At 40.9% G+C, this 25,051-nt stretch overlaps 1 protein-coding gene across 1 annotated transcript in view; it reads left to right on the top strand.

Annotated features, from left to right (window-relative positions):
- STK39 (serine/threonine kinase 39) overlaps nt 1-16,887 on the top strand; it is a 316,768-nt gene extending 299,881 nt beyond the window's left edge. The window contains exons 18-19 of the mRNA XM_007452630.1: nt 4,299-4,363; nt 15,299-16,887. Coding sequence (XP_007452692.1) covers nt 4,299-4,363; nt 15,299-15,373 — 140 coding nt within the window. The 3' untranslated portion in view covers nt 15,374-16,887. The remainder of the gene's footprint in view (nt 1-4,298; nt 4,364-15,298) is intronic.
- The last annotated feature ends 8,164 nt before the right edge of the window (nt 16,888-25,051 follow it).

Raw genomic sequence — 25,051 nt, 5'->3', positions numbered from 1 at the left:
TTCTGAATTCTGGTTTTCTCAGGGTATATGCCTAGTAGTGGGATTGCTGGGTCATATGGTAGTTCTATTTGTAGTTTTTTAAGGAACCTCCATACTGTTCTCCATAGTGGCTGAATCAATTTACATTCCCACCAACAATGCAAGAGTGTCCCCTTTTCTCCACGCCCTCTCCAGCATTTATTGTCTCTGGATTTTTTGATGATGACCATTCTGACCGGTGTGAGATGATATCTCATTGTAGTTTTGATTTGCATTTCTCTAATGATTAATGATGTTGAGCATTCTTTCATGTGTTTGTTGGCAATCTGTATATCTTCTTTGGAGAAATGTCTATTTAGGTCTTCTGCGCATTTTTGGATTATGTTGTTTGTTCTTTTGTTATTGAGCTGAATGAGCTGCTTGTAAATTTTGGAGATTAATCCTTTGTCAGTTGCTTCATTTGCAAATATTTTCTCCCATTCTGAGGGTTGTCTTTTGGTCTTATTTATGGTTTCCTTTGCTGTGCAAAAGCTTTTAAGTTTCATTAGGTCCCATTTGTTTATTTTTGTTTTTTTTTTTTTTTCCATTTCTCTAGGAGGTGGGTCAAAAAGGATCTTGCTGTGATTTATGTCGTAGAGTGTTCTGCCTATGTTTTCCTCTAAGAGTTTGATAGTCTCTGGCCTTACATTTAGGTCTTTAATCCATTTTGAGTTTATTTTTGTGTATGGTGTGTTAGGGAGCATTCTAATTTCATTCTTTTACATGGAGCAGTCCACTTTTCCCAGCACCACTTACTGAAGAGGCTGTCTTTTCTCCACTGTATATTCTTGCCTCCTTTATCAAAGACAAGGTGACCATATGTGCGTGGGTTTATCTCTGGGCTTTCTATCCTGTTCCATTGATCTATATTTCTGTTTTTGTGCCAGTACCATACTGTCTTGATTACTGTAACTTTGTAGTATAGTCTGAAGTCAGGGAGCCTGATTCCTCCAGCTCCGTGCTTCGTTCTCAAGATTGCTTTGGCTATTCGGGGTCTTTTGTTTTTCCATACAAATTGTGAAATTCTTTGTTCTAGTTCTGTAAAAAAAATGCCAGTGGTAGTTTGATAGGGACTGCACTGAATCTGTAGATTGCTTTGGGTAGTAGAGTCATTTTCACAATGTTGATTCTTCCAATCCAAGAATGTGGTATACCTCTCCATCTATTTGTATCATCTTTAATTTCTTTCATCAGTGTCTTATAATTTTATGCATACAGGTCTTTTGTCTCCTTAGGTAGGTTTATTCCTAGATATTTTATTCTTTTTGTTGCAGTCGTAAACGGGGGTGTTTTCTTAATTTCACTTTCAGATTTTTCATCATTAGTGTATAAGAATGCCAGAGATTTCTGTGCATTAATTTTGTATCCTGCTACTTTACCAAATTCATTGATTAGCTCCTAGTAGTTTTCTGGTGGCATCTTTAGGATTCTCTATGTATAGTATCATGTCATCTGCAAACAGTGACAGCTTTACTTCTTCTTTCCCAATTTGGGCTCCTTTTATTTCTTTTTCTTCTTTGATGGCTGTGGCTAGAACTTCCAAAACTATGTTGAATAAAGGGGAATGAGTTTTATTTGAGAAAGCCAGGAGGGATCAGAAATGACTTGATGGCCACTGAGTAAGCAGGGTTCAGAAACCCCATTTTATTTTTGGAAACTCGGGTATCTTGAAACATTAAGTTATCAGCATATACTTGAGGAGCTCTAAAGTAACAGCCAGCCCTACCCAGCCCTTCCTTCTCAGCTCACATTCCAGGTAAGGAGCGTTTTTATTTTAGAAATCCGGGTGCAGTCAGGAGAAGGGAGGAAAGTGACACCCATCTTTTTTAATGAGCATTGCTTACTAGAAGAGAAATTAGCATCACCCTGAATTTTATGTGATGTCAGTTAAATGAAGGTATTTTGTAGCACTTTATAACAAATTAGAATCAACGGAATTGAAAATAAGCCTAGCACCTGGGATGAGTAACCAGGTAAGTGGCCAGTTTTGCTATTTTTGCTTTGAGCCGAAGACAGAATTTGAATTTCTAATGTCCCCCGAGGTGTAGGGTTCACTGTTGGGGACGTGGTTTCTGGGATGATTGTTTAAGATGCCAGAAGGTCGTTGTTGCCCTCCAGGCTACAACTTGCTTGTAGCCGTGTTCCTTGGAAATTGGCCCTACCACAGATGCGTGTCCACCAGAGAGAGGGTTGTGAATTAGTGTCGGACGCAGCTCTGCTTTGGGTGGAACATTAGAGAGCAGACTGGAAATAGATGACCCAGAACAAGGCAGTAAGTCATCCACATTTACGGGGAGACTCTAATGAAAGAACTGAAATTCACGTGAAGACTTTATGGCCACTCGTGAAATCAGCCCAAATCCAAGGAACTATTAGAACACTTTTATGCTTTAAGAAAAGGGTGACTCTGCTCAGTTGCTGCAACTTGCATATAGTCAGAATGCCCTGACACCATCAGTACTGGCTTTAGTGGGCAGGATTTTACAGCAGAGCTTTTCAGCCCATGAGCCAATGTTTCTTGTGTAGACTACTAGATGATTTTAGTATCTGAGGTAAGTTCAGGAAATTGTGGAGGAGGCCAAAAGAAGATTGAGGTTGGTGGCCCAGGTTCTGTACATGATGTGTGTAAGTTTGCTGCGTGGGCAGAAACGAGAGAGAGAAAAAGATGAGTGGGGGAGATGGGTGTTAACAAAAATGAAACTTTGTTACTCAGATTGGAAGTATTAAGAGGGCAACAGATGAAGATAAAATGGTGCTTGTAATTGTGGTTTATGAAGAGAAACAGGCCAGGGCTTCCCTGGTGGCACAGTGGCTAAGAGTCTGCCTGCCAATGCAGGGGACACGGGTTTGAGCCCTGGTCTGGGAAGATCCCACATTGTTGCAGAGGAACTAAGCCCGTGTGCCACAACTACTGAAGCCCACGGGCCTAGAGCCCGTGCCCTGCAACAAGAGAAGACACCGCGACGAGAAGCCCGCGCGCTGCAGTGAAGAGTAGCCCCCGCTCGCTGCAACTAGAGAAAAGCCCATGCAGCAAACAGACCCAACGCAGCCAAAAATAAAATAAATAAATTTTAAAAATTAAAAAAAAAGAGAAACAGGCCATATTGAATATATAATTTTTTTCCCTCCACAGCAGATGGATTAAATGAAACTAATCTGCCGAGAAATTCTTGTGTCTAGGTTGTTTTCAGTCAACCTTAGAGAAAAATAAAATTTGCACAGATTTCTTTCTACTTACAAACTTTCTACTTGAAACACTTCTCTCAAAATATTTATATGTTTACTATTTTCTCCTAAATTGTTTTTTTTTTCCTTAAAATATTCAGATAACTTTTCAGATGCCTAATTACCGAAGCAGCAGGGGGTTTTCCTCATGAAAAATAAAAATGATGAAGAGGACCTCTCTCCTAATTTCTTCAGTAGTAACTTCGCTTTCTTTGACCAATGGTACTTACCTGACGTTCAGGTTTGGTCGTGGAAAGAGGAAGGTGTTAAATTTCCATTGGCATCACCTGTTGAGGATTCTGATCATAAACAGTACCCAAAGCAAGAAAGGCTGACTTCTCTATGAGAGCATCAAATACGTCATGGCACCACAGAGAGCAGGATGGGGTCTCTGATGAATCTGGCCAATACTAAAAACACACCTGCACTGTTGAGCTCCAAACGGACAGCCTCTAGTGCTTGACCCTGTTCGCCCAATTCCTGTGTTGCTCAAGGTGTTACTTCACTGCTTTGACAGATCATCGTGCTCTGAAAGCACTAAAGCACATGCCTGAGTCGCAGAGGTTATCCACTGTGTTTTGTTGCTTTGATAAAAATGGGTGCAGAGAATTGAGTGAATTTATAGGGACAGGAGTTCAAAATGCTGACCTATTATTTCCAGAGAAATGGGTCATTGCGATACCCCTCCTCTGTTTTGTACTGCCCTCTCCTGGCTAATAGATCTCTTAATAATGAGTGGTGAGAAAAACCAGGTGGTGGAAACAGTGGGGGGCTACTATCATTTCTACTTTCCACTAGAAAGTAATTTTTCATTTTATTGTAGAAAACGTGGGGTCAGTGTATAGTGATTAATTCAGATGTGCTGAAGATGTAGGTTGTGGTAGAAAACGTCTTTATGAGAGTAGTTTGGTCATTTGTATGGACTTTGTAATGTCTGTGAAAGAGATGATTTTGCAGGTCATTGCATCGTTAGTCAGATTTTCTGAATCATTGATGTGAAAATCCAGTTATTGGAAATAATTTGGACGCTTTTTCTCCATGTTTGTATTTTACAGTGGCTGCTAATTTACAGAAGATTGTAGATGATCCCAAAGCTTTAAAAACATTGACATTTAAGTTGGTAAGTGGAAAGTTATGGAACGAAGGTAAATATTTCACCGTGCTGTGCCAACAAGGAATAATAATATCATTTAGTAACCTGTTCCTTAATTCTGCTGTTGGTTTTGGGGGTGGGCAAGCGTTTTTGCATTCGTCATTTACCTGGTCAACATTTGGGAAGATTTTCTGGGGTTTTTTGTTTTGTTTTGTTTTTTAATTGGAATATAGTTGATCTACAGTGTTGTGTTAGTTTCAGGTATACAGCAAAGTGAATCAGTTATACATATACATATATCTACTTCTTTTTTAGATTCTTTCCCCGTATAGGTCATTACAGAGTATTGTGTAGAGTTCTCTGTGCTATACAGTAGGTTCTTATTAGTTATCTGTTTTATATATAGTAGTGTGTATATGTCAATCCCAATCTCGCAATTTATCCCTCCCCCGCTTTCCCCCCCGGTAACCATAAGTTTGTTTTCTACATCTGTGACTCTGTTTTGTAAATAAGTTCATTTGTACCCTTTTTTTATTTTTGGATTCCACATATAAGCAGTATCATATGATATTTGTCTTTCTCTGTCTGACTTACATCACTCAGTATGACAATCTCTAGGTCCATCCATGTTGCTGCAAATGGCATTATTTTGTTCTCTTTTATGGCTTGGGAACAGTTTCTGATCATGACTGGGAAGTTCCTCTTCCATGAGCACAGCTTGTTCTTTTACCGTCACATCTTTAATAAGAGTAGCCATTTGAGAAGTCTTGAAGTCTGTACCCTTTTGCTTCCAGTTTGTATGGCAACTTGACCATAAAAACAAAAATTAAACTGAGTCTGAAGCAGCACTCTTAATACAGCTTTCCTGAAGCAAAAGCCAAGTGGTTCTAACGTTTAAAAACTGAGGCCGATTGTTGCAGAAATGGTTTAAGTAATTGGAAGCGATCGTAGAACAGCCCTCTGAAGGCTAGTGAGCAATGACATAACATTTTAACTCCACATTTCAAATCACAGTAACAGATTCTTGTAGAGAGGAGATATTCCAGCAGTTTTTCTGCACTAGCAGATTTTAAATTTAAGAACTAGGGTAGCCACAGAGATACAGATACTGAGCATTCTCAGGTCCTTGTGAAACTAAGAGATTGTGATCGTGGCCAGAAATGGAGAGAAGTCCAAGTAGTCAAAAGTGACGATTTTCCTGAAAGTTTTTGCAAGCAGGATGTTAAATGACTCATTTTTTTAATTACAAATTATTCTTATCAAGGGCCAGTCTTGAATGCTGCAAGCAATTTAAGATCTAGATGACCAACACTTTGTTTTGCACAACATACGTTGATGGTCTGTCTTTTTTATTTCTCGTGAAAATTTAATGGAAAGTGTGCTCGGCCCGAAAACGCTAAATGATTCTTTACAGTAAATGTTAACCTGGTGCTAATTAACTTTCTGGGTCTTGCTCCTCATCTGAATTCAGAGGGCCAGGCTGAGTGATAAAAGAAAAACACAAAGATTTTCACAGAAAGAATTTAGCTGAAGAAATTCATTTTGTTTTGATAACAAAAGAACATTTTAGTCGGACAAAGAGTGAGAAATTAACAAATTGAAAAATTCATCTTCCAGCTTGGGACTCCTCTGTCACCTCTATTATGTTTCTAATTCACCTGCATCTTCATAAACATGTTTCACTTATATGAGGATATGTGGATGAGAATGATGACACCCTGTGTCTGCATTTCAAGCCAGTAGTAATGTTTCTTCATTTTTTTTCTACTGCAAAAAAAGAAGTTACAACATACCACCTCCTGAACATTGTCCCAATTTTGAACATGTAAACCTAGAGATAAGAGATTAAAACTTTTACGCTGGCTTATTCCCATTGTCTCTAAACTCGCCTACCTATAAAATAGGAGTAGCAACCCCAGGCCTTTCATAGTACTGAAGGTTTTGTAAAAACACCCACTATACTGTCCCTAGATAAACTATACTGTCCCTGTGAAACTAGTTCCCTGGATTCCCTCTCTTGAGTCTGTTCTTCTCATCCTCATTCTCAGCCCCCTAGCGGGATCCTCTTATCTTCCCAAACTGAGCTTCCTGCCTACAACTTGCCAGCCTCCAGCTCTGTTTACCACACTGGGGCTCTAGCCCTTGTAATTCTTCCTTAATTCCAAAATGCCCCAAATACTCAACTGGCTCTCCACTGTCCCCTTCTGAAACTCAAACCCTGATCATGGCTGAAGGAAGTCCTCCCCGATCAGACTTCCTTTTAGGTCCCTGCTCCACCTTTCTTTATCCCCCCATTCACTTCTTCCCCTAGTCCTCTCTCCTCCTGTTTTCATCAGCTGACCCTTTGTATGTACTCTTCCCTAAAATACCCTTCTCTGCCAACTTGTCCAGGCCTGCTCTCTGTGTCACCAACACCTAGACACATTCCAGTTTTCTGCCTTAATTTCACTTCTCCAGCAAGCTTTTTCTGGCATCTGATCTTGGCCTCGGTGCTCCTCCTGTATTCTCTCCCTGAAAGGTTATATTATATTGAAATTGTGTAGAATCTTATTTGTGTCTCTAATAAGTTCAGAGGCTCCAGGCAGGCAGGGACTTCTGTTGGATTCCCTGCACGTAGTAGGGACTTGATCATAATTAATAAAACATATCAGAACACAAACCTCATTTAGGAAAATTTCTCTCAAAATGCCTTGGCCTTGCCTGCAGAAATAACAAGAATCACTGCTATTTCATGTGCATCCACCGTTCGCAGGGCATTGCATGAGGTGTTTTACATACTTCAGCTCAGTTAATTTAGTCCTCACGAGCCTCCAAGATGGTGATGTCATTGGGTCCATTTTATGTTTTGGGAATCAGAGGCTCTGTGAGGTTAACTTGCCCAGGATCAAGCAGTGCAGAAGCTGGGAATTCAACCCTGATCTAGCATCACGGCCCAGTGCTCAACAACTATTCAGTCTTACAGGCGGGACCTTGCAGCCTTATGGTTTTACAGGTTTCTGTTTGTGAATTCACCTTTTGGATGACTGGACACACTTACACTGGTTGAGACCAGATTTCCTTTGTACCTTAAGCAGAGTGAGTAATGTTGGCCTGTCTGGTGCAGGAGACCTGCAGGAGAAGCTATGCAAGTTTTTCTTTCCCCTTATAGCTTGAGAATGTAATGTGTGGCATTCTCAGTAAATGGAAATTGATGGCTTTTCCCCCAAAGATAGTTAAAGATGTTAAATAAAGCCAAACTCAGGAGTGACCTCCTGTTTCTGTCAGTTAACTCTCCATCCATCCCTAGTTGAAACCTGAGAGGGTTTCTTTGTGGCTGTCAGTTGCCAGCCAGTTTGAGACCCATTTGACAGAGCTCATTTGAAGGGCTCCTTGGCTTAATCTTCTGTAGGACACTAACATCCTGGTAAAACCACAGAGATCCCAATTTGGTTATTTTATTGAAGACTAAAAGATCAAAGTTGTTTCGGAAGCATTTTTCCTCCTAAGCGGCTACTGCTTATATAGCCCTTTCATCTCTCAGCTGTTTATCAATTTAATCTCAGCGCTTTCTTTGCTTTCTAAAGGAGAATGTAAGGGGCCTGAAAATTATCTAAAGAGTAGTTGTTAGTATGGTGGTTCTTCACCTGGCTGCACAATGGTTTCACTCAAGGAGTGGTGGAGACACTTTTAAAAATTACGGATGCCTGCGTCCTGTTCCACATAGCCTAATTTAATTGTTCTTCGTGCAACCTGGGCTCTGGGAACTTGAAAGGCGCCCCTGGTGTATTCCAGTGTTTAGCCGAGGCTGGGTAGCATTCCAGAAGGAGATGACTCCTTCTCTAATCTCTTTCCTCTCCCAGCTCCCACCGCAATGCAGGCTTGAAAAGGCTTGAAAAGGCCTCAGGCTTGAAAAGGTGTCTTTTAGCTTATATGTCTGCTTATATAAGAAGGACAATAGCCTGAGGGGCAAGGATATTGGTTATTTAAAGAAGTACATTTTTTTCTCCACCCAGTGAGATCTTTAGCTTCCTTTGACAGGTAAGATAACAAGTAAAGTATGATTTCCGTTGTTGACGTGGCTGGGAGCCGGGAGATCAGTAAACCTTCTTACCACTTTCAACAAAGTGGTTCAGGCATAGGCGGCATTTCAGCTCAAGTAGTATGTGCTTTGAGTTTGACATATCAGTATGGTTTTATCGTTGTAAGCCTCAAGGCAAGTCTTCATAAATTTTTTTAAGTTAGTTTTTAATTTGCTACCTTGCGGTTTTGTAAAGTAGGATAAGTCTTGGCTGCTTTCAGTGTGGAATTTTTGAAATCGTGTTAGTGAAAATATAAAATATTTAATTGGTCCTTGAAGAACACAAATTGTAAGTACAGTTGACCCTTGAACAGCATGGGTCTGAACTGCACAAATCCAGTTAGACACGAACTTTTTTCAGTAAACACCTAACAACAGTACTAACAACCTGTGATTAGTTGAATTCGCAGGTGCAGAGCAACCATGTTTAAGGAGGGCCAAATATAAGTTACATTTGGATTTTCGACTGCTTGGAGGGTTGGAACCCCCAACCCCTGCATTGTTCAAGGGTCAGTTGGGCATGTAATTAACATCCAGTTGGTACACATTTACATGAGCCGTATAGATTTTAGTTTCTGAAGTTTAATCACATATATTGCAGATAACTATACTTCAATAAAGAAACTGCTGATTTCCAATGTTGTGTTAACGTCTGCTGTACAGCAGAATGATTCAGTTATACGTATATATACATTCTTTTTAAATATTCTTTTCCATTATGGTTTATCATAGGATATTGAATATAGTTCCCTGTGCTATTAGAGTAGGACCTTGTTGTTTGTCCGTGATTCTGTGTCTGTTTTGTAGGTAGGTTCATTTGTGTCATATTTTAGATTCCACATGTAAGTGATATCATATGGTATTTGTCTTTCTCTTTCTGACTTCACTTATTATGATCATCTCTAGTTGCATCCATGTTGCTGCAAATGGCATTATATCATTCTTTTTTATGGCTGAGTAGTATTCCATTGTATATATGTACCACATCTTCTTTATCCATTCATCTGTCAATGAATATTTAGGTTGTTTCCATGTCTTGGCTATTGTGAATAGTGCTGCTGTGAACATAGGGATGCGTGTATCTTTTTGGATTAGAGTTTTGTCCAGATATGTGCCCAGGACTGGGGTTGCTAGATCGTATGGTAGCTCTATTTTTAGTTTTCTGAGGAGCTCCATACTGTTCTCCATAGTGTCTCTACCAACTTACATTCCCACCAGCAGTGCAAGAGGGTTCCCTTTTCTCCACACCCTCTCCAGCATTTGTTATTTGTAGACTTTCTGATGATGGCCATTCTGACTGCTGTGAGGTGGTACCTCATTGTATTATAGTTTTGATTTGCATTTCTCTAATAATTACTGGTGGTGAGCAGCAGACAGCAATTTTATAAGCATTGGTAATTAATGACTAAAGAGCCTTATTTCTCGAGGCTGCACAACTAAGGCAACATTCCCCAAAGTACAGGTAAAGCCAGGACTGAAATGATATAAAAACTAGCTGAGAGTATTAAACTTACTCCCCCTGCTGAAACTGTCAGTTCAGGAAGGTCCATGTAGCAGCTGTCTCCTGTTCATTGTGAAACAATGGTTCTGCAAAGTGTGGTCCCCAGATGGACAGTGTCAGCTTCACCTGGAAACTTGATAAAAATGTGAATTCTGGGGCCCCATCCCAGGCCTAAGGAATCAGAATGTTGGGGGAATGGGGCACAGGAATCCATGTGTTAACACGCTCTCCACGTGATTCTGATGCTGAAGTTTGGGAACCCCCGTTCTAAAGGAAAGGGAGGTTCACACTTTGTGGCACACTAGGGTAGAACAGAGGTTCTCAAACTCTTTGAATCATCTGAGGAGGTCAGAAACTCTCCAGGTGGTGAGGAATCCTTATGATCGATGCTGGACAACCGCGTCTTCAACTCCTCTGCAGGATGTGGACCACACCTGCTGGTGTGTCAGGAGGGATGGGGAAGTGGGGGCTTTCAGGAATCAGTACGGACACTTGAGTGAGAGCAGTGGTGTTACACTCTCATGCTACAGTCCTGATTGATAACGGATACATTTTCCTTTGAAGCGGAGTTCTCAAAGTGAGGGTACTGAACTTCTGGGATTCCTTGAAAATGTTAAGGGACCCTGAGTGTCAAAACTTTTCATAACAATACTAAGGTGTTACTTGGCCTCTTCCATTGTGTTGACATTGGTGTAAAAGCCATTGTGGTTAAAGCTACTGATGGTGGCACAAATCAGGGCAGGAACATCAAACCGTAGTAGTAGGCATCATCTTCACTCGTTCCATCACTCAGTATCCATCACTCAGTAAATAAATAAAATTTTAAGAAATAAGTGGAACTGGCTCAAGTCCCCACTTGAGAACACATCTTTTTAGTATTCTGTGTGATGAGATGGGAAGCATTTCTTCAGCACTGGAGTATGATGGTTCTCTCCAGGGAAAGCACTGGTGAGTTGTTTGAGTTGTGAGCCGAACTAGCCATATTTTTTTTTCATGGAATATCACTTTTACTTGGAAGAACAGCTGACAAACATTGGCTATTCAGACTAGGGATTTGGCAGACTTGTTTTTCAAGATGAACCAAGTAAGCCTGACACTTTAAGGAAAACAACTGACAATATTTGTTGTCGATAAGAAACTTCAGATTTCAAGCAAAAACAGGATTTTAGAAAACTTGTATCTGCCACGGTAAGCTTGACAGAAACACCCCCCGCCCGACCCCCAGTACTTCAAGGCATTTCTGATGAGATTGGTGATGGGTAATATTAATAAATATGATTTGTTGATACTGTTTAATATGTCAACATTTGGAAGGTTTGCATAGCTCAGTGGTGCTAAAACATCATACACAGGTAACAGATCCATTCAAAGGTAAAACAGACCACTGTTTACTATGACAGAGTTATGAAAAGTTGAATGTGATGGTTGCACATTCTACATTGCAACTAACCTTTAAGAAAATACCGCTTGGCAGTCGGCCTCGCAGTGGTCCCCACGGCAGAGGGTGCAGTTGAGAGGAAGATCGGGCCTTCTTTCCTGGGCCCTCCAGGTCCTCCCGCCTCGGGGCCAGCAGGGGAGCTGAAGGGCCCAGGGACAGGCTCAGGGCTGTGTCCCCCGGCGTCCTCTCAACGGCCACCCGCTGGCTGGGCCCGGGCCTTGAAGCAGCAGCGAACCTCTCTCCCCCGTCCTACCTCTACGACGCAATGATGGCGACTGTCTGCACGGCTCGCAGCCCATGGAGGCCCCAGCAACTGGAGTATATATGGACACTGCCATTAAGGGTAACCAAATAGTTGATGAGAAGTTTCTTTTTGTAGAAGCTAAGGAAGGAATGATTGATAGACTATCATCATTTTTCAGCCCCTGATGAATGAATGGTACTTGACAATGCTCACCATTGGCATTATGAAAAGACGTGCTCCTGAGTAAAAAGGAACCTGAATCTGAAAAAATAAAATACCACTTGGCAAGTTTCAGCATAGTAACAAATAATATCCACAATTATCTGGAAAGGCTATTAAGATACTCTTCCCTTTTCCAACTACCTATTTGTGAAAGACTGGATTTTCTTTATACACTTTAAGGAAAACAGAGCAATAGAGTGAATGCAGATGCAGGTGTAAGGATCCAGCCATCTTCTATTAAGCAAAACATTAAAGATTTGCAAAAATGGAAAAAGTAGTGCCACTCTTCTCAAATTTTTGTTTTAGGAAACTATGCTTATTTATTTTTCATGAAGATTTTATTTATTAGCACACAGTGGGTTTATTTCTATAATGTTTAATGAATCAGTAAATGCATACTTTAGAAATAACTGTTTTCTAAGATGGTCAGTACCATATAATCTACATAAACGTGTTTTATATTTTAAAATATATTTAGTACTTTAACATTACTAAAAATATTTTTTATTGAAATATAGTTGATTTACAACTTTGTGTTAATTTCTGCTATACAGCAAAGTGATACATTCTTTTTTTTAATATTCTTTTTCCATTATGGTTTTATCATAGGATACTAAATATAATAGTTCCCTGTACTATACGGTAGGACCTTGTTGTTTCTCCATTTATATCTATAATAACTAACCCCAGCCTCCCACTCCATCCTTCCCCCAGCCCCCTCCCCCCTGGCAACCACAAGTCTGTTCTCCACGTCCATGGATTTGTTTCTCTTTCGCAGATAGGTTCATTTGTGTCATATTTTAGATTCCACGTAAATGACACCACATGGTATTTGTCTTTCTCCGTCTGATTTACTTCACTTAGTATGATAATCTCTGGGTCCATCCATGTTGCTGCAAATGGCATTATGTCATTCTTTTTTATGGCTGAGTCAGTATTTCATTGTATACGTCTTCTTTATCCATTCCGTTGATGGGACATTTAGGTTGTTTCCATGTCTTGGCTGTTGTGAATAGTGCTATGAACATAGGGGTGCACGTATCTTTTTGGATTAGTTTTGTCTGGATATATGCCCAGGAGTGAGACTGCTAGATCATATGGTAACTCTAGTTTTAGTTTTCTGAGGAACCTCCATACTGGCTGCACCAACTTACATTCCCACCCACAGTGCAGGAGGGTTCCCTCTTCTCCACACCCTCTCCAGCATCTGTTATTTTTAGACTTTTTAACGATAGCCATTCTGACAATGTGAGGTGGTGCCTCATTGTAGGTTTGATTTGCATCTAACAATTAGCGATTGAGCATCCTTTCGTGTGCCTGTTGGCCATCTGTATGTCTTCTCTGGAGAAATGTCAGCTTAGGTCTTCTGCCCATTTTTGGATTGGGTTGTTTCTTTGTTGTTGAGTTGTATGAGCTGTTTGTATATTATTTTGGAAATTAAGCACTTGTCAGTGGCATTGTTTGTTGCAAATATTTTCTCCCATTCTGTAGATTGTCTGTCTTTTCGTTTTGTTTATGGTTTCCTTTGCTGTGCAAAAGCTTGTAAGTTTGGCTCTGTCCCGTTTGTTTATAAAAATATTTTTTTTAATAGCTCTAAGTCAGTACAATAAATGTAACCCACAGAGACATAACTGTTTGATAAAGTTTTAGAACTGCTGCATTAAGGGTTTCTGGTCACTTTTCTCTAGATTTTAGTATCATTTGCATGTTGCCCTCGTGAGCATTTTGCAAGCCGCAAAGAGGCAAGGACTTGGCCTTGGGAGAGAGCTCGCAAGCTAGATAGTTGGAGGAGGGAGGGCGGAGTGCCTTGAAGCAAAGCCAAACCCCCTGGCCTGCGCCTCTTTGCCAGGAAACAGAACATAGGATGGGACGTGGGCCCCCTATGCCATGTACCCACATAATCACTGGTTTGACTGACTACACATTCTCACTTCTGTTACTCTTCACTGGAAGGATTTTAATGTTTTTATTTCTAGCCATTTTAACCTCCTGCTATTCACATTTACAAATTTCTGATGTAGCTTTCAAATGCACTGACGTGCTTCACACTTACTAGTCTGACCTCTTTGTCAGCGGCAGCAGCAATAGCTTGACCTCACATGTTTGTCAGTTGTCTACACAGATTGTCTCTGCCTGCATCAGTGGGCTGAGTAAATGACGTTGTTAGCAATAGCGACAAGGAGAGAAGGGAAGGTTTAAGGAGGAGAGATCAAGAAACAGAGGTAGTAGAAGGAGAAAATTGGTGGGGTGGTATGGTAAGCATTACAGTATCAGTATGACTGCTTTGTTCACAGTCATAAGGAAAGAAGCGCTTCTGACCTTTCTGCCCCTGGCAATGCAAACAGTGGAAATTGGAAGTGGTATTTTACTGAATATCTTATCTGTCAAGTGAAACTGGAGACATCACGAAGTTTGTTAATATTCCTCCTCTTTAGGCTATGGATTTCCTTATTAAGCATAACTGCTCACACTGTTAATATTTTAAAATAATTATCCTTAAAATATAAGTTATATGTTCTAATTAGCTGCTTATTTTAAAGGAAAATGCTGGGGTTGGCAAAGGGCTGGTTTCTGTACGTTTTTTTGGAGCAATGCTAAGCAGCTTCACCGTGATGATTTTGGAAAGGGCTTCGTACCCTGGGAAACTAATTTAGCAGGCATCAGGCCAAGAAAAGGTTTGTATGGCCCTTTGGCAATTAATTGCCCATTCCCAGGCATTCAGACTTTCTTCACCCCACTCGTAGTACTTACATAATGTCCCGTTGTGATTTGTGTACTGCAGAGTGAAGAGGCAACTTAGAATGGTGATCTGAGTACTCGGTGTGTCGGAGAGGGAGGTCAAAAAGGAGAATAAGCTGTGAACTGGGGCCAGTGAAAGCGTTGATGGGCAGTGGCTTATTTGCAGTTTCTTCGGATTTTGCAATGATAAAGTATTTGGCACTCTATAACTTGGTAGTAAATAATATGTCCTAGATTATTATAAATTGTTTGTGGAAAAACTTGTTACGGTACCTTTCCGTGTAAAAATTACACATCTTTAAACAACAGCTGTCTGTCATGAGCTGTTCCACTACTTGGTGACATTTTTTTTTTTTTTGGCCCGTTTGCCAAAGGAAGTGATTTGGATAAAAACCAAATTACCCTGTTAGATCTCTTCTGCTCACTTTCATAATATTCTTTTAAAAGTAAAGCATATTTAAAAGCATTTTACTTAGTTGTTGAGATTGTGTATGTACCTTCCACGCAGTCCTGTGGTTCATCGGTGGTTCCAGTGGCGGTGTTTTCATGGGTAACAAATCCCTTCTGCACTGGAGGTCCAGATTTCTCGGGCTAGTTAGCGCCCAGTAGTCACTGAAGAAAGTGATTCTTAGGATGTCTCCTGGAAGAGATGGGACACCTGGCCCCATGAAGACGGTGCTTGGATCTGCTGTCACACGAACAAATCTGTAAGAAACCGGTAGCCACCAACCAGCACTGAGCGTTTCTTTTTCCCTTTTCAGGCTTCTGGCTGTGATGGGTCGGAGATTCCCGACGAAGTGAAGCTGATTGGGTTTGCTCAGTTGAGTGTCAGCTGATGTCTGTCCCTTGATGTCGCCCTGATCTGCCATGCCTCCCCCTCGCTGTGCCCTCCCCCCAGCCTTTCCCTCCCCTGCCACTTCCTCCCACCCCCTAGCAAAATCAGAGGATTGTGAAGAGGCCGGCTTCAACATAGCGGGATAAAAAAGAATTTTTTTAAACTTAACAACACTGAGTTCTGCTTTATTCTCTAGCAACCCACAGTATGAGGACAAGCAAACACCACAGCTGCACGACTGTGCTCATTTTTCCAAAAGCTATTTAATATCCTCAGCAGTCAATTCGGATCTCCCTTACGTGAAAAGAATCTGAAACACACTCAGGTGGTCCTATTTGTTGGCAACGAAAGGAATTTTTTTCTATATCAGAAGCCTATTTCTTCTCTCATTGTTGTCCTTCCTTTCTGTTACAATACTTTATTGTACATCTGACAATACTGCCTCTTCTGTTGTATTTAGAAATTAATATAAAATCAAGATTTATTAGCCAAACTTGAATTCTAGTTTTAAAACTGACTGTGAATTTTATTTTTCATATATTTATGCATTACACACCTTAGCTATAAGAAAGAAAAAAAACGTTTTTGATTATATATGCTTCTTGCAGTTACTCTCGTTATTTAAACAAAAAGTTTCAGGTCTATCTTTGGAGTATTTATAACTTGTGATTTTTGAAATGACTGAATTAGGAACTAGGATGCTTATTACTCTTTTGGTTTGCCTGAAAACCAGTCCACAAGCTGATTGTCTCTTGGGAGAGGGAGGTGCCTTGCAAAAAACAAAAAAAACTTTCACATTAAGAATGTGCCTGAGGCTGCTTTACTCTGGAATATAGTCTCAGATCTAAAATGTCCTCTACATAAAGTGGCATATGTAAGTTTTGCTTCACTGGGACGTTTAGGATGCTCTATAAAACGTTGCCATTCTATTAGATTGCTAATTATGTACCCACCTCTGATTTTATGTACCCACCTCTGATTTGACGTCTCCTGAAGTGATTGATAGGATCTGTCGTTCCAAAGGTGATAAACTTGAAAATACCAGAATCCGTGTTTTACTTGAAATTCTGCAGAATACCCAGATGGAGTGAAAAATAATAGAAAGGGGTTTGTGCACTGACTAAAAGGTAAAAACGCTGTTAAGTTTCAAGAATAAATACTTTCAACCCAAATAGCCCTCTGCTTGACTTGACTATACATTATGGAATAGTAAACCTTAGGATTTTCAAAATTGGAGTCTGAACTTTCAGGGAGGTGGCTCCCAGATGGTAGCATTTGCTCTTTCCTAGCTAACCCTAGATATGGCAGCTCTTTAATGTACTTTAAAAAGCAAATATATATTACTAAGGACAAAAAAGTTATTTATAATTGCCTTGTCATAATTGTTAAGGTGTTCTAGAGCCATTTGCATACAATTTAATGTAATTTCATTCCATTCTATTGTTTACAACAACAATTACTCAAAGATGACTGCAAAGGTAAAAGGAAAATAAAAGTGTATTATTGCACAAAGAGGTAGTGTCACATTGTTTCATTCCTCCTCGAGGCAGTGTCTGCATTGCTGCAGTGATATTTAGTGCTTTCATAAAACGCCTAGTGAGAATTAACTGGTGAAAAGTGCCCCAGAGGAAGACTAAGGCATCCATCAGGCATCCGTCCAGTCACAGAAAATCAGGTATGACAATTGCTTGATAAAAGAATGAAAGACAAACATTCACACTCCATGTAGACAGTCTGTCTTTAAATCAAAAACCACAGGGCTGCAGGGGACAAGTGAGAAGAATTCCTTCCAACTGCTAAGGCAGGAGTGGTTCTAGGACTTGTCCAGGGCCTTTCAGAGCTTCCTGCAGAGCTGGCCTCCTAGGGCCCTGGCTTCCTGACAGCCACTGCACAACTTGTGGCCAAAAACAGTATAAGAAAAGACCCTCATATTCTTCTCAGAATAAAACGTACATGAGGAAGTGTAGAACTCTTGTTTTGCAATATAGTAAAGAATGATGCTATATTTTCTTTACGCCCATATTCCCATATCTTTCCTAATGGTATTTGAGGATACCAAGATACAGACTTTCAATACATAAAGAAATTAGGATGAAGGGTCAGTAAGATTTGGCTAACAAGATGAATGCAAGTATAAAATTAGGACACAGAAGTTCATGATGAGGTCCTGCATCATTGCTAGAGCAGCACACAGATTGGGATTAGAGCTTCCAACACAGCAACAGTGAAGAGGAACACTTTTTTTTTCCTCAGGGAGAAACACGATTTTTCCTAGTACTAAACCCTGAGATGAAATTCTTCTTGGAAGTTCGAGTTATGTATTCATGAAACTTAAAAACTCTCAAAGCACTGATACATATATCGCAAGTTTTGAACACTTACTTACCCTTTCATAGTACTTTCTACGGGGGCCCAGATGTGTAGGGTATATGATAGGAAATGCTGGTCAGCCAGGAGCTGAGTGATCCAAGCAGTTGCTCTCACTTGTGGTCTAGAAAGATATAACACATTTAAAACTGAGTGGGGCTACGTTTCCTTTAGGCAATCCTCTGTGACTGTTTCTCCTAATCAGGCTTTTGATGAAACCTGACACATTGCGATTGTGCTCACTGACAAAGACCTAAACTTCGCTAACACAGATATTTGGCATTACTTATTTGGACAGCTTCACATGCTTTGACAAACAGGAGGGTTTACACTTCGTAAAATCAAGGCACTCACATCTCATACCTAAATAATATATATAAAAACTGTCCCACATCCCATGTGTCTCTACTGTGGTCAACTTGCAAAGATCTAAAATAGAAGGAAGTTATCTTTTTTTTGCGGTACGTGGGCCTCTCACTGTTGTGGCCTCTCCCGCTGCGGAGCACAGGCTCCGGACGCGCAGGCTCAGCAGCCATGGCTCACGGGCCCAGCCGCTCCGCGGCACGTGGGATCTTCCCGGACCGGGGCACGAACCCGTGTCCCCTGCATCGGCAGGCGGACTCTCAACCACTGCACCACCAGGGAAGCCCCAATATATTATTCTTATATACAGAAAACCACTTTGTTCATATAAGACAACTTTTAGAGACACCTACAAATCGTGTGTGATGAAAACTTAATTTCTTTTTCCAAATAATTATCCGTGTAAAGTTATGGATTTCCCTATGTGTTGTTACATATATGCTGGTAAATGTATCTTCATGCCTGTTCTTCATGTGGGAGTAGGGTGAAGTAGCAGTCTTTAGGGGAAGAGCCAAGAATTCTCTCAAAAAACAAATCTAGTCCCATATAGAATCCTAGCAGGGGAAATTTTTATATCAGGATTTTCACTCATCTCAACAGTGCGCCTGTGGTCTCTCTTGTGTTGAGCAATATATCTTCCTGGTGAACCCTCCAAGTTAAATTGGTAAGCAGAATCTACAGTTAAGTAATTAAATGACGGAGATGGTGAACATGAGCGAATTAACACTGGAGGACTTCTGCCCAAAGTTAGGATTTGCATTTGATAGTAAATAATCTTAGGTCTTCTTTTGCCTTAGAGGTGTATTTGATAAGAGAAGCTGTCACTTAGTGAGGCCCATTAAGTTTGTGACAGTACAATCGTATGATCAGTTTAAAATATTTATCCATTCATATAGCAGAGAGCATGCTTCTAGCTCATCCAAAAGTGGCTTTAGCCAATTATGATACAATTAAAGGAACTCAAATATATCCCCATTTTTCTGCTGCACACATTTATTGTCTAATTTGTTAGGAAATCCTAGCCCATTTCATACTCTCACCAGGACATTAAAGGGCAGGTTGGGTTTAAGTATAAGTGGTGTGCCAGGGTGGGTGGTACTAGAACATACCCTCAGGGCCAGAATGTCCCAACCTAGAACTATGTAATGCTTTCTAGGGTTCTAAGTTTCAAGAGGCCTATCACTAGGCCAAATAGGCATAAACAAATGGTTTTCAAGTGACAATTTCCATTGTATATTGGCATGAACTAAAATTTCAAGTAATGAGCTTTGATCATACGAGAGTGTTTCCTTTAAGCTGATGCAATACTTCCTAGAATTAGCTGCTTAGGATGTGCACTACCAAGAATGAGTAAAACGTTTAATGCATATAAAGAGTGGAGACTGAAAGGGCGTATTTTTAAAATATGATTAAGTGACTGACTCCCTCAGGGACCCTAGACACAATATCAACACCCAGAAACACCACATGAAAGGAGCTGGCACTCCACTGGAATAGACACGCCATAAAAAATATTCAAAAGTACCTGTTTCCAGAAGGTCCCAGTGGTTGCCTCGGTGCTATTTTGCCACAGAGAAAAAGCGTGGTCCAATAACAGTGATGTTTCTTTACCTGTCTTCTTATACCTTGCTCAGCAAACCTAGTCATGGCTGGTTTGGGGACCTAACAAAAAGGAGAAAAATTTGCACTGTTAGCATATCAGCTACTGTGGACCTATGTCAAACCAATGGATGCTAAGAAAGGTACGTAAAACTTCCCCGCGTGAATTGTAGCGTACAAAATGAGCATCATTGGCTGAAGAGGTTTGTTGAACCTGTATAACGCAGCTTATAACTCAAAGGGCAAGGAATATTATTAAAAAATTACCATCTTATGCTATTATTTGAATTTGCTACAGAATGAAGACAGGTAATAGAATAATGATTCCTATAGTGTATTTATCCCTCATGTAGAATACTGGCTTGAGAAACCAAGATTTGTAATTTATCACAGATGAAACTTATTGTTTAGGTAAAATGTTCAGTAAACTAATGAGTCTATAATCTGGTAGAAGTAGGACAGTGCCCTTTAAAAAATGGTATAGAGGGCTTCCTTGGTGCTGCAGTGGTTAAGAATCAGCCTGCCAATGCAGGCAACATGGGTTCAATCCCTGGTCCAGGAAGATCCCACATGCCACGGAGCAACTAAGCCCATGCACCACAACTACTGAGCCTGCGCTCTAGAGCCCGTGAGCCACAACCACTGAGCCTGCGTGCCACAGCTACTGAAGCCCGTGCGCCTAGACCCTGTGCTCCACAACAAGAGAAGCCACCACAATGAGAAGCCCGTCACCGCAATTAGAGAAAGCCCATGAGCAGCAGTGAAAACCCAACGCAGCCAAAAATAAAAAACTAAATTTATTTTTTTTAAAATGGTATAAACAACACTCCAGTCCAACCCCCATCCAGATGGACAACTTGGTATTGAACGATTCTGGCAGCAGCGCTTAGATGTGTAAAGTAACATTACGTTCAAACTTAGCAGGTGCTCAGAGTGAGATGGAGTACATGTAGGTTTTTCACATACAAAAGTAGTTTTCTTCTCTCTGCGAACTCTGTGGGGTTCTGAAGAAAGAAAGAAGTGAATGAAGAGGAGATCACGACTGGCAGAGTAGGAGGATGTGGAGCTCACCTCCCCGCCCCCCATAAACACATCAGAAATACCTCTACATGTGGAGCAATTCTCACTAGAAACAAACTGGAGACTGGCAGAATGACTTATACAACCAAGGCTGTAAGAAAGATCCACCCAGAGTCAGGCAGGAAGAGGGGAGAAGCAATCAGGTCAGGACCTGTGCCCCTGGGAGGGGACCCAGAAGAGGAGGATTACATAGCCTCAGAGATCATCCCTGGGGAGTGAGGGGTCTGAACCACCTATCAGGCACCCCATCCCTGGGGTCCAACACTGGGAGGAAAGGTCCCCTTAGCAGGTTTGAAGGCCAAGGAGACTGACAGCAGGGCTGCCAGAAACCTGGACTACTCTTATGAAATGAGCATGCATGCTTACTCCCTCAACAAGGCAGTGGAAGCAGACTGAAATGACCCAGGACTTTGGCTGGTTTTCTGCAACTGCCCCATTGCAGGCCCAAGGGCCAAGCTGAGCACCCACCGTGGCCCCTCTTGCTCTGCAGAGCAGCTCCATACTAGGGCAAAGGCTGCTGTGGCTAAATGCATAGCTGTCAGGGACAGAGTCTGCTCAGACCTAGCAAGGCATCCATCCTGGTGTTCACAGGGGTGAAAGATCAGTGCTCTGACTGGTGCCGGGACCACCCCAGCACACACTGTGGCCCCTCTTGCTCCACAGCACAGCTCTCCACTAAGGCAAAGGCTGCCGCTGCTGAGCAGACTATGAAGTCGTGGAGGATGGAACCAGCTTGGACCCAGCACTGTATCTGAACAGGGTGAGGATGGCCATCACTGGCACTTGCAGAGGCAGCAGATTGGGAGTGATCTGGAGCTTTGACTGGTCTGCATGGAACACCCCAGCTCACACCCTGGCCTGCACGGGACAACTACTCCAGCTCCCCTGTGGGGCAAAGGTGCCAATGCTGGGAGGGAACAGAGCACACACTTAGAGGGAACAGAACCTGACCCTCAGGGCTTCTGCTTCAGCAACTTTGGACCCGCCCCCTCCCTCGATAGGGTGATGTTGGCCACTGGGCAGAGGAGAAACCCCCTGTCAGACCTGGCTCTAGCTCTGGCCCTCCCCCATCTCTGCCATCTCCAAGTTCCACCTCCTAGCAAGGTGATAGCTGCCAGCACACCTGGAAGAGGAATGTGACTCACTCACTTCAGATCCAGCTCACCTACAAAAGCCACTGGGCACATGCAGACTGCATAAGGATACTCCCACACAAGGACACCCTGTCAGGACCAGGATAGGTAACTGTTTCATCTAATTTCATAGAGACAGAGAAAGATAAGCAAAACGAGAAGACAGAGGAGTTTGTTTCAAATAAAAGAACAAGAAAGGAAAAAAAACCTGAAAAAAAATGAATGGAACAGAGACTGGTGCTTCCCTGGTGGCGCAGTGGTTAAGAATCCACTGGCCAACACAGGGGACATGAGTTCAAGCCCTGATCTGGGAAGATCCCACATGCCGTGGAGCAGCTAAGCCCATGTACCACAACTACTGAGCCTGTGCTCTAGAGCCAGCGAGCCAAAACTACTGAGCCCACATGCCTAGAGCCCGTGCTCCACAATAAGCCACCGCAATGAGAAGCCCGCGCACTGCAACAAAGAGTAGCCCCCACTCACCACAACTGGAGAAAGCCTGTGCACAGCAACAAAGACCCAGTGCAGCCAAAAATAATTTTTTTAAAAAAATGAATGAAACAGATAAATGATTTGCCGGAAAAAGAGTTCAGAGCATTAATGATAAGATGCTAACTGAACTAGGGAAAAGAATAGATGAACACTGTGAATTGTAACAAGGAACTAGAAAATAAAAAAGAACCAATCAGAACTGAAGTATATGATAACTGAAGTGAAAAACACACTAGAAGGAATGAACAGCAAACCAACTGATACAGAAGAACGTATAAGTGATCCGGAAGATAAAATAGTGGAAATAATCCAATCAGGACTGCAAAAAGAAAACAAATTTAAAAAATGAAATCAGTTTAAGGAAACTCTGGGACAACATCATGTGTACCAACGTTTGCATTATAGGGGTCCCAGAAGGAGCAGAGAAAGAAAAAGGGGCTGAAAATGTATTCAGTGAAATTATGGCTGAAAAGTTCCTGAATCTGAAGAAGGAAGTACATCCAGGTACAGGAAGCAGAGAGAGTTCCAAACAAGATGAATCCAAATAGATCCACACCTAGGCATCAAAATTAAAATGGCAAAAGTTAAAGAGAGAATTCTTAAGACAGCAATAGAAAAGCAAGGAGTCACATACAAGGGAACCCCCATAAGTCTATGAGATGATTTTTCTGCAGAAACATTGCAGACCAGACAGGAATGGCATGACATGTTTAAAGTGTGGAAAGGGAAAAACCAACAACCTAGGATAATCTCCTCAGCAAGATTATCATTCAGAATTGAAGGAGAGATAGAGCTCATCAGTACTACACCAACCCTAAAAGAATTTTGAAGGGACTTCTGTAAGTAGAAAAGAAAAGGCTATATAACAAGAAGTTAGAATCTATAGGAAAGGAAAACTCCCACTAGTAAAGGCAAGCACATAGTAACGGCTGTGGATCAACCACTTTAATAAGCTAGTACAAAGACTGAAAAACAAAGAATTGTAAAATCAACTATAACTACAACAAACAGTTAAAACAAAGATATGAAATATGACATCCAAAACACAAAATGGGAGGGGAGGGGAGTAAAAAACATCTTTTAGAAAGTATTTGAAATTAAATGACTACCAGTTTAAAACAAATAGATATAGGTATAGGTCAACATGTATGAATTCCATAATAATCACAAATCAAAAACTTACGATACACAAAACCTAAAGAGAAACGAACACTAGGATACCATTAAAGAAAATCATCAAACCACAAGGGAAGGAACAAAAAAAGAAAAGAACAGAGAAGAACTATAAAACAACCAGGAAACTTAACAAAATGGCAATAAGTACATATGTATCAATAATCATTTTGACACAGCCACTATGGAGAACAGTATGGCGATTCCTTAAAAAACTAAAACTAGAACTACCATATGACCCAGAAATCCCACTACTGGGCATATATGCAGAGAAAACCATAATTCAAAAAGACACATGCACCCCAATGTTCACTGCAGCTCTATTTACAATAGCCAGGACATGGAAGCAACCTAAATGTCCATCGACAGATGAATGGTAAAGATGATGTGGCACATATATACAATGGAATATTAGCCATAAAAAGGAATGAAACTGGGTCATTTGTAGAGACATGGATGAACATAGAGACTGTCAGACCGAATGAAGTAACTCAGAAAGAGAAAAACAAATATTGTATATTAACACGTATATGTGGAATCTGCAAAAATTGGTATAGATGATCTTATTTACAAAGCAGAAATAGAGACACAGACATAGAGAACAAACGTGTGGATACCAAAGGGGGAAAGTGGGGGATGGTGGGATTAATTGGGAGATTGGGATTGACATATATACACTAATATGTATAAAATAGATAAGAAGAACATGCTGTATAAAAAATAAAATTCAAAAATAAAATTTGTAAAATGAGGGAAAAATATAGAATGGCTGACCAGATTAAAAGACAAAATACATGTGTATGCTGCTTACCAGAGACTCACTTCAGAGCTAAATGCACACACAGACTGAAAGTGAGGAGATGGAAAAATAGATTTCATGCAAACGGAAATGACAAGAAAGCTGTGTCAGCAATACTCATATCAGGTAAAGTAGACTTTACAACAGAGTCTACAACAAAAGACAAAGAAGGGCATTATATAATAATAAAGGGATCAATACAAGAAGGGGATGAAACATTTGTTAATATATATGCACCTACTATAGGAGTACCTAAATATATAAAGCAAATATTAACAGACATAAAGGGAGAAATTGACAATAATACAATAATTGTAGAGATTTTTAATACCCCACTTACATCAATGGATAGATCAACCAAACAGAAAAGCAATATGGAAACAGTAGTTTTAAATGACACATTAGACTAGTTGGACTCAGTAGATATTTATAGGACATTATATCCAAAAAGAACAGAATACACATTCTTTTCAAGTGCATTTGGGATGTTCTCCAGGACATATCACATCCTATGCTACAAAACCAGTCTCAATAAATTTAAGACGATAGAAATTCTATCAAACAGTTTTTTCCTGCCCACAGTGGTATGAAATTAAAAATCAATTACAGGGGGCTTCCCTGGTGGCGCAGTGGTTGAGAGTCCGCCTGCCGATGCAGGGGACACGGGTTCGTG

The sequence above is a fragment of the Lipotes vexillifer genome, unplaced genomic scaffold, assembly GCF_000442215.2.
Source record: "Lipotes vexillifer unplaced genomic scaffold, Lipotes_vexillifer_v1.1 scaffold454, whole genome shotgun sequence".
NCBI classification, from domain to species: domain Eukaryota; kingdom Metazoa; phylum Chordata; class Mammalia; order Artiodactyla; family Lipotidae; genus Lipotes; species Lipotes vexillifer.
This window is presented reverse-complemented; position numbering and strand designations above follow the sequence as displayed.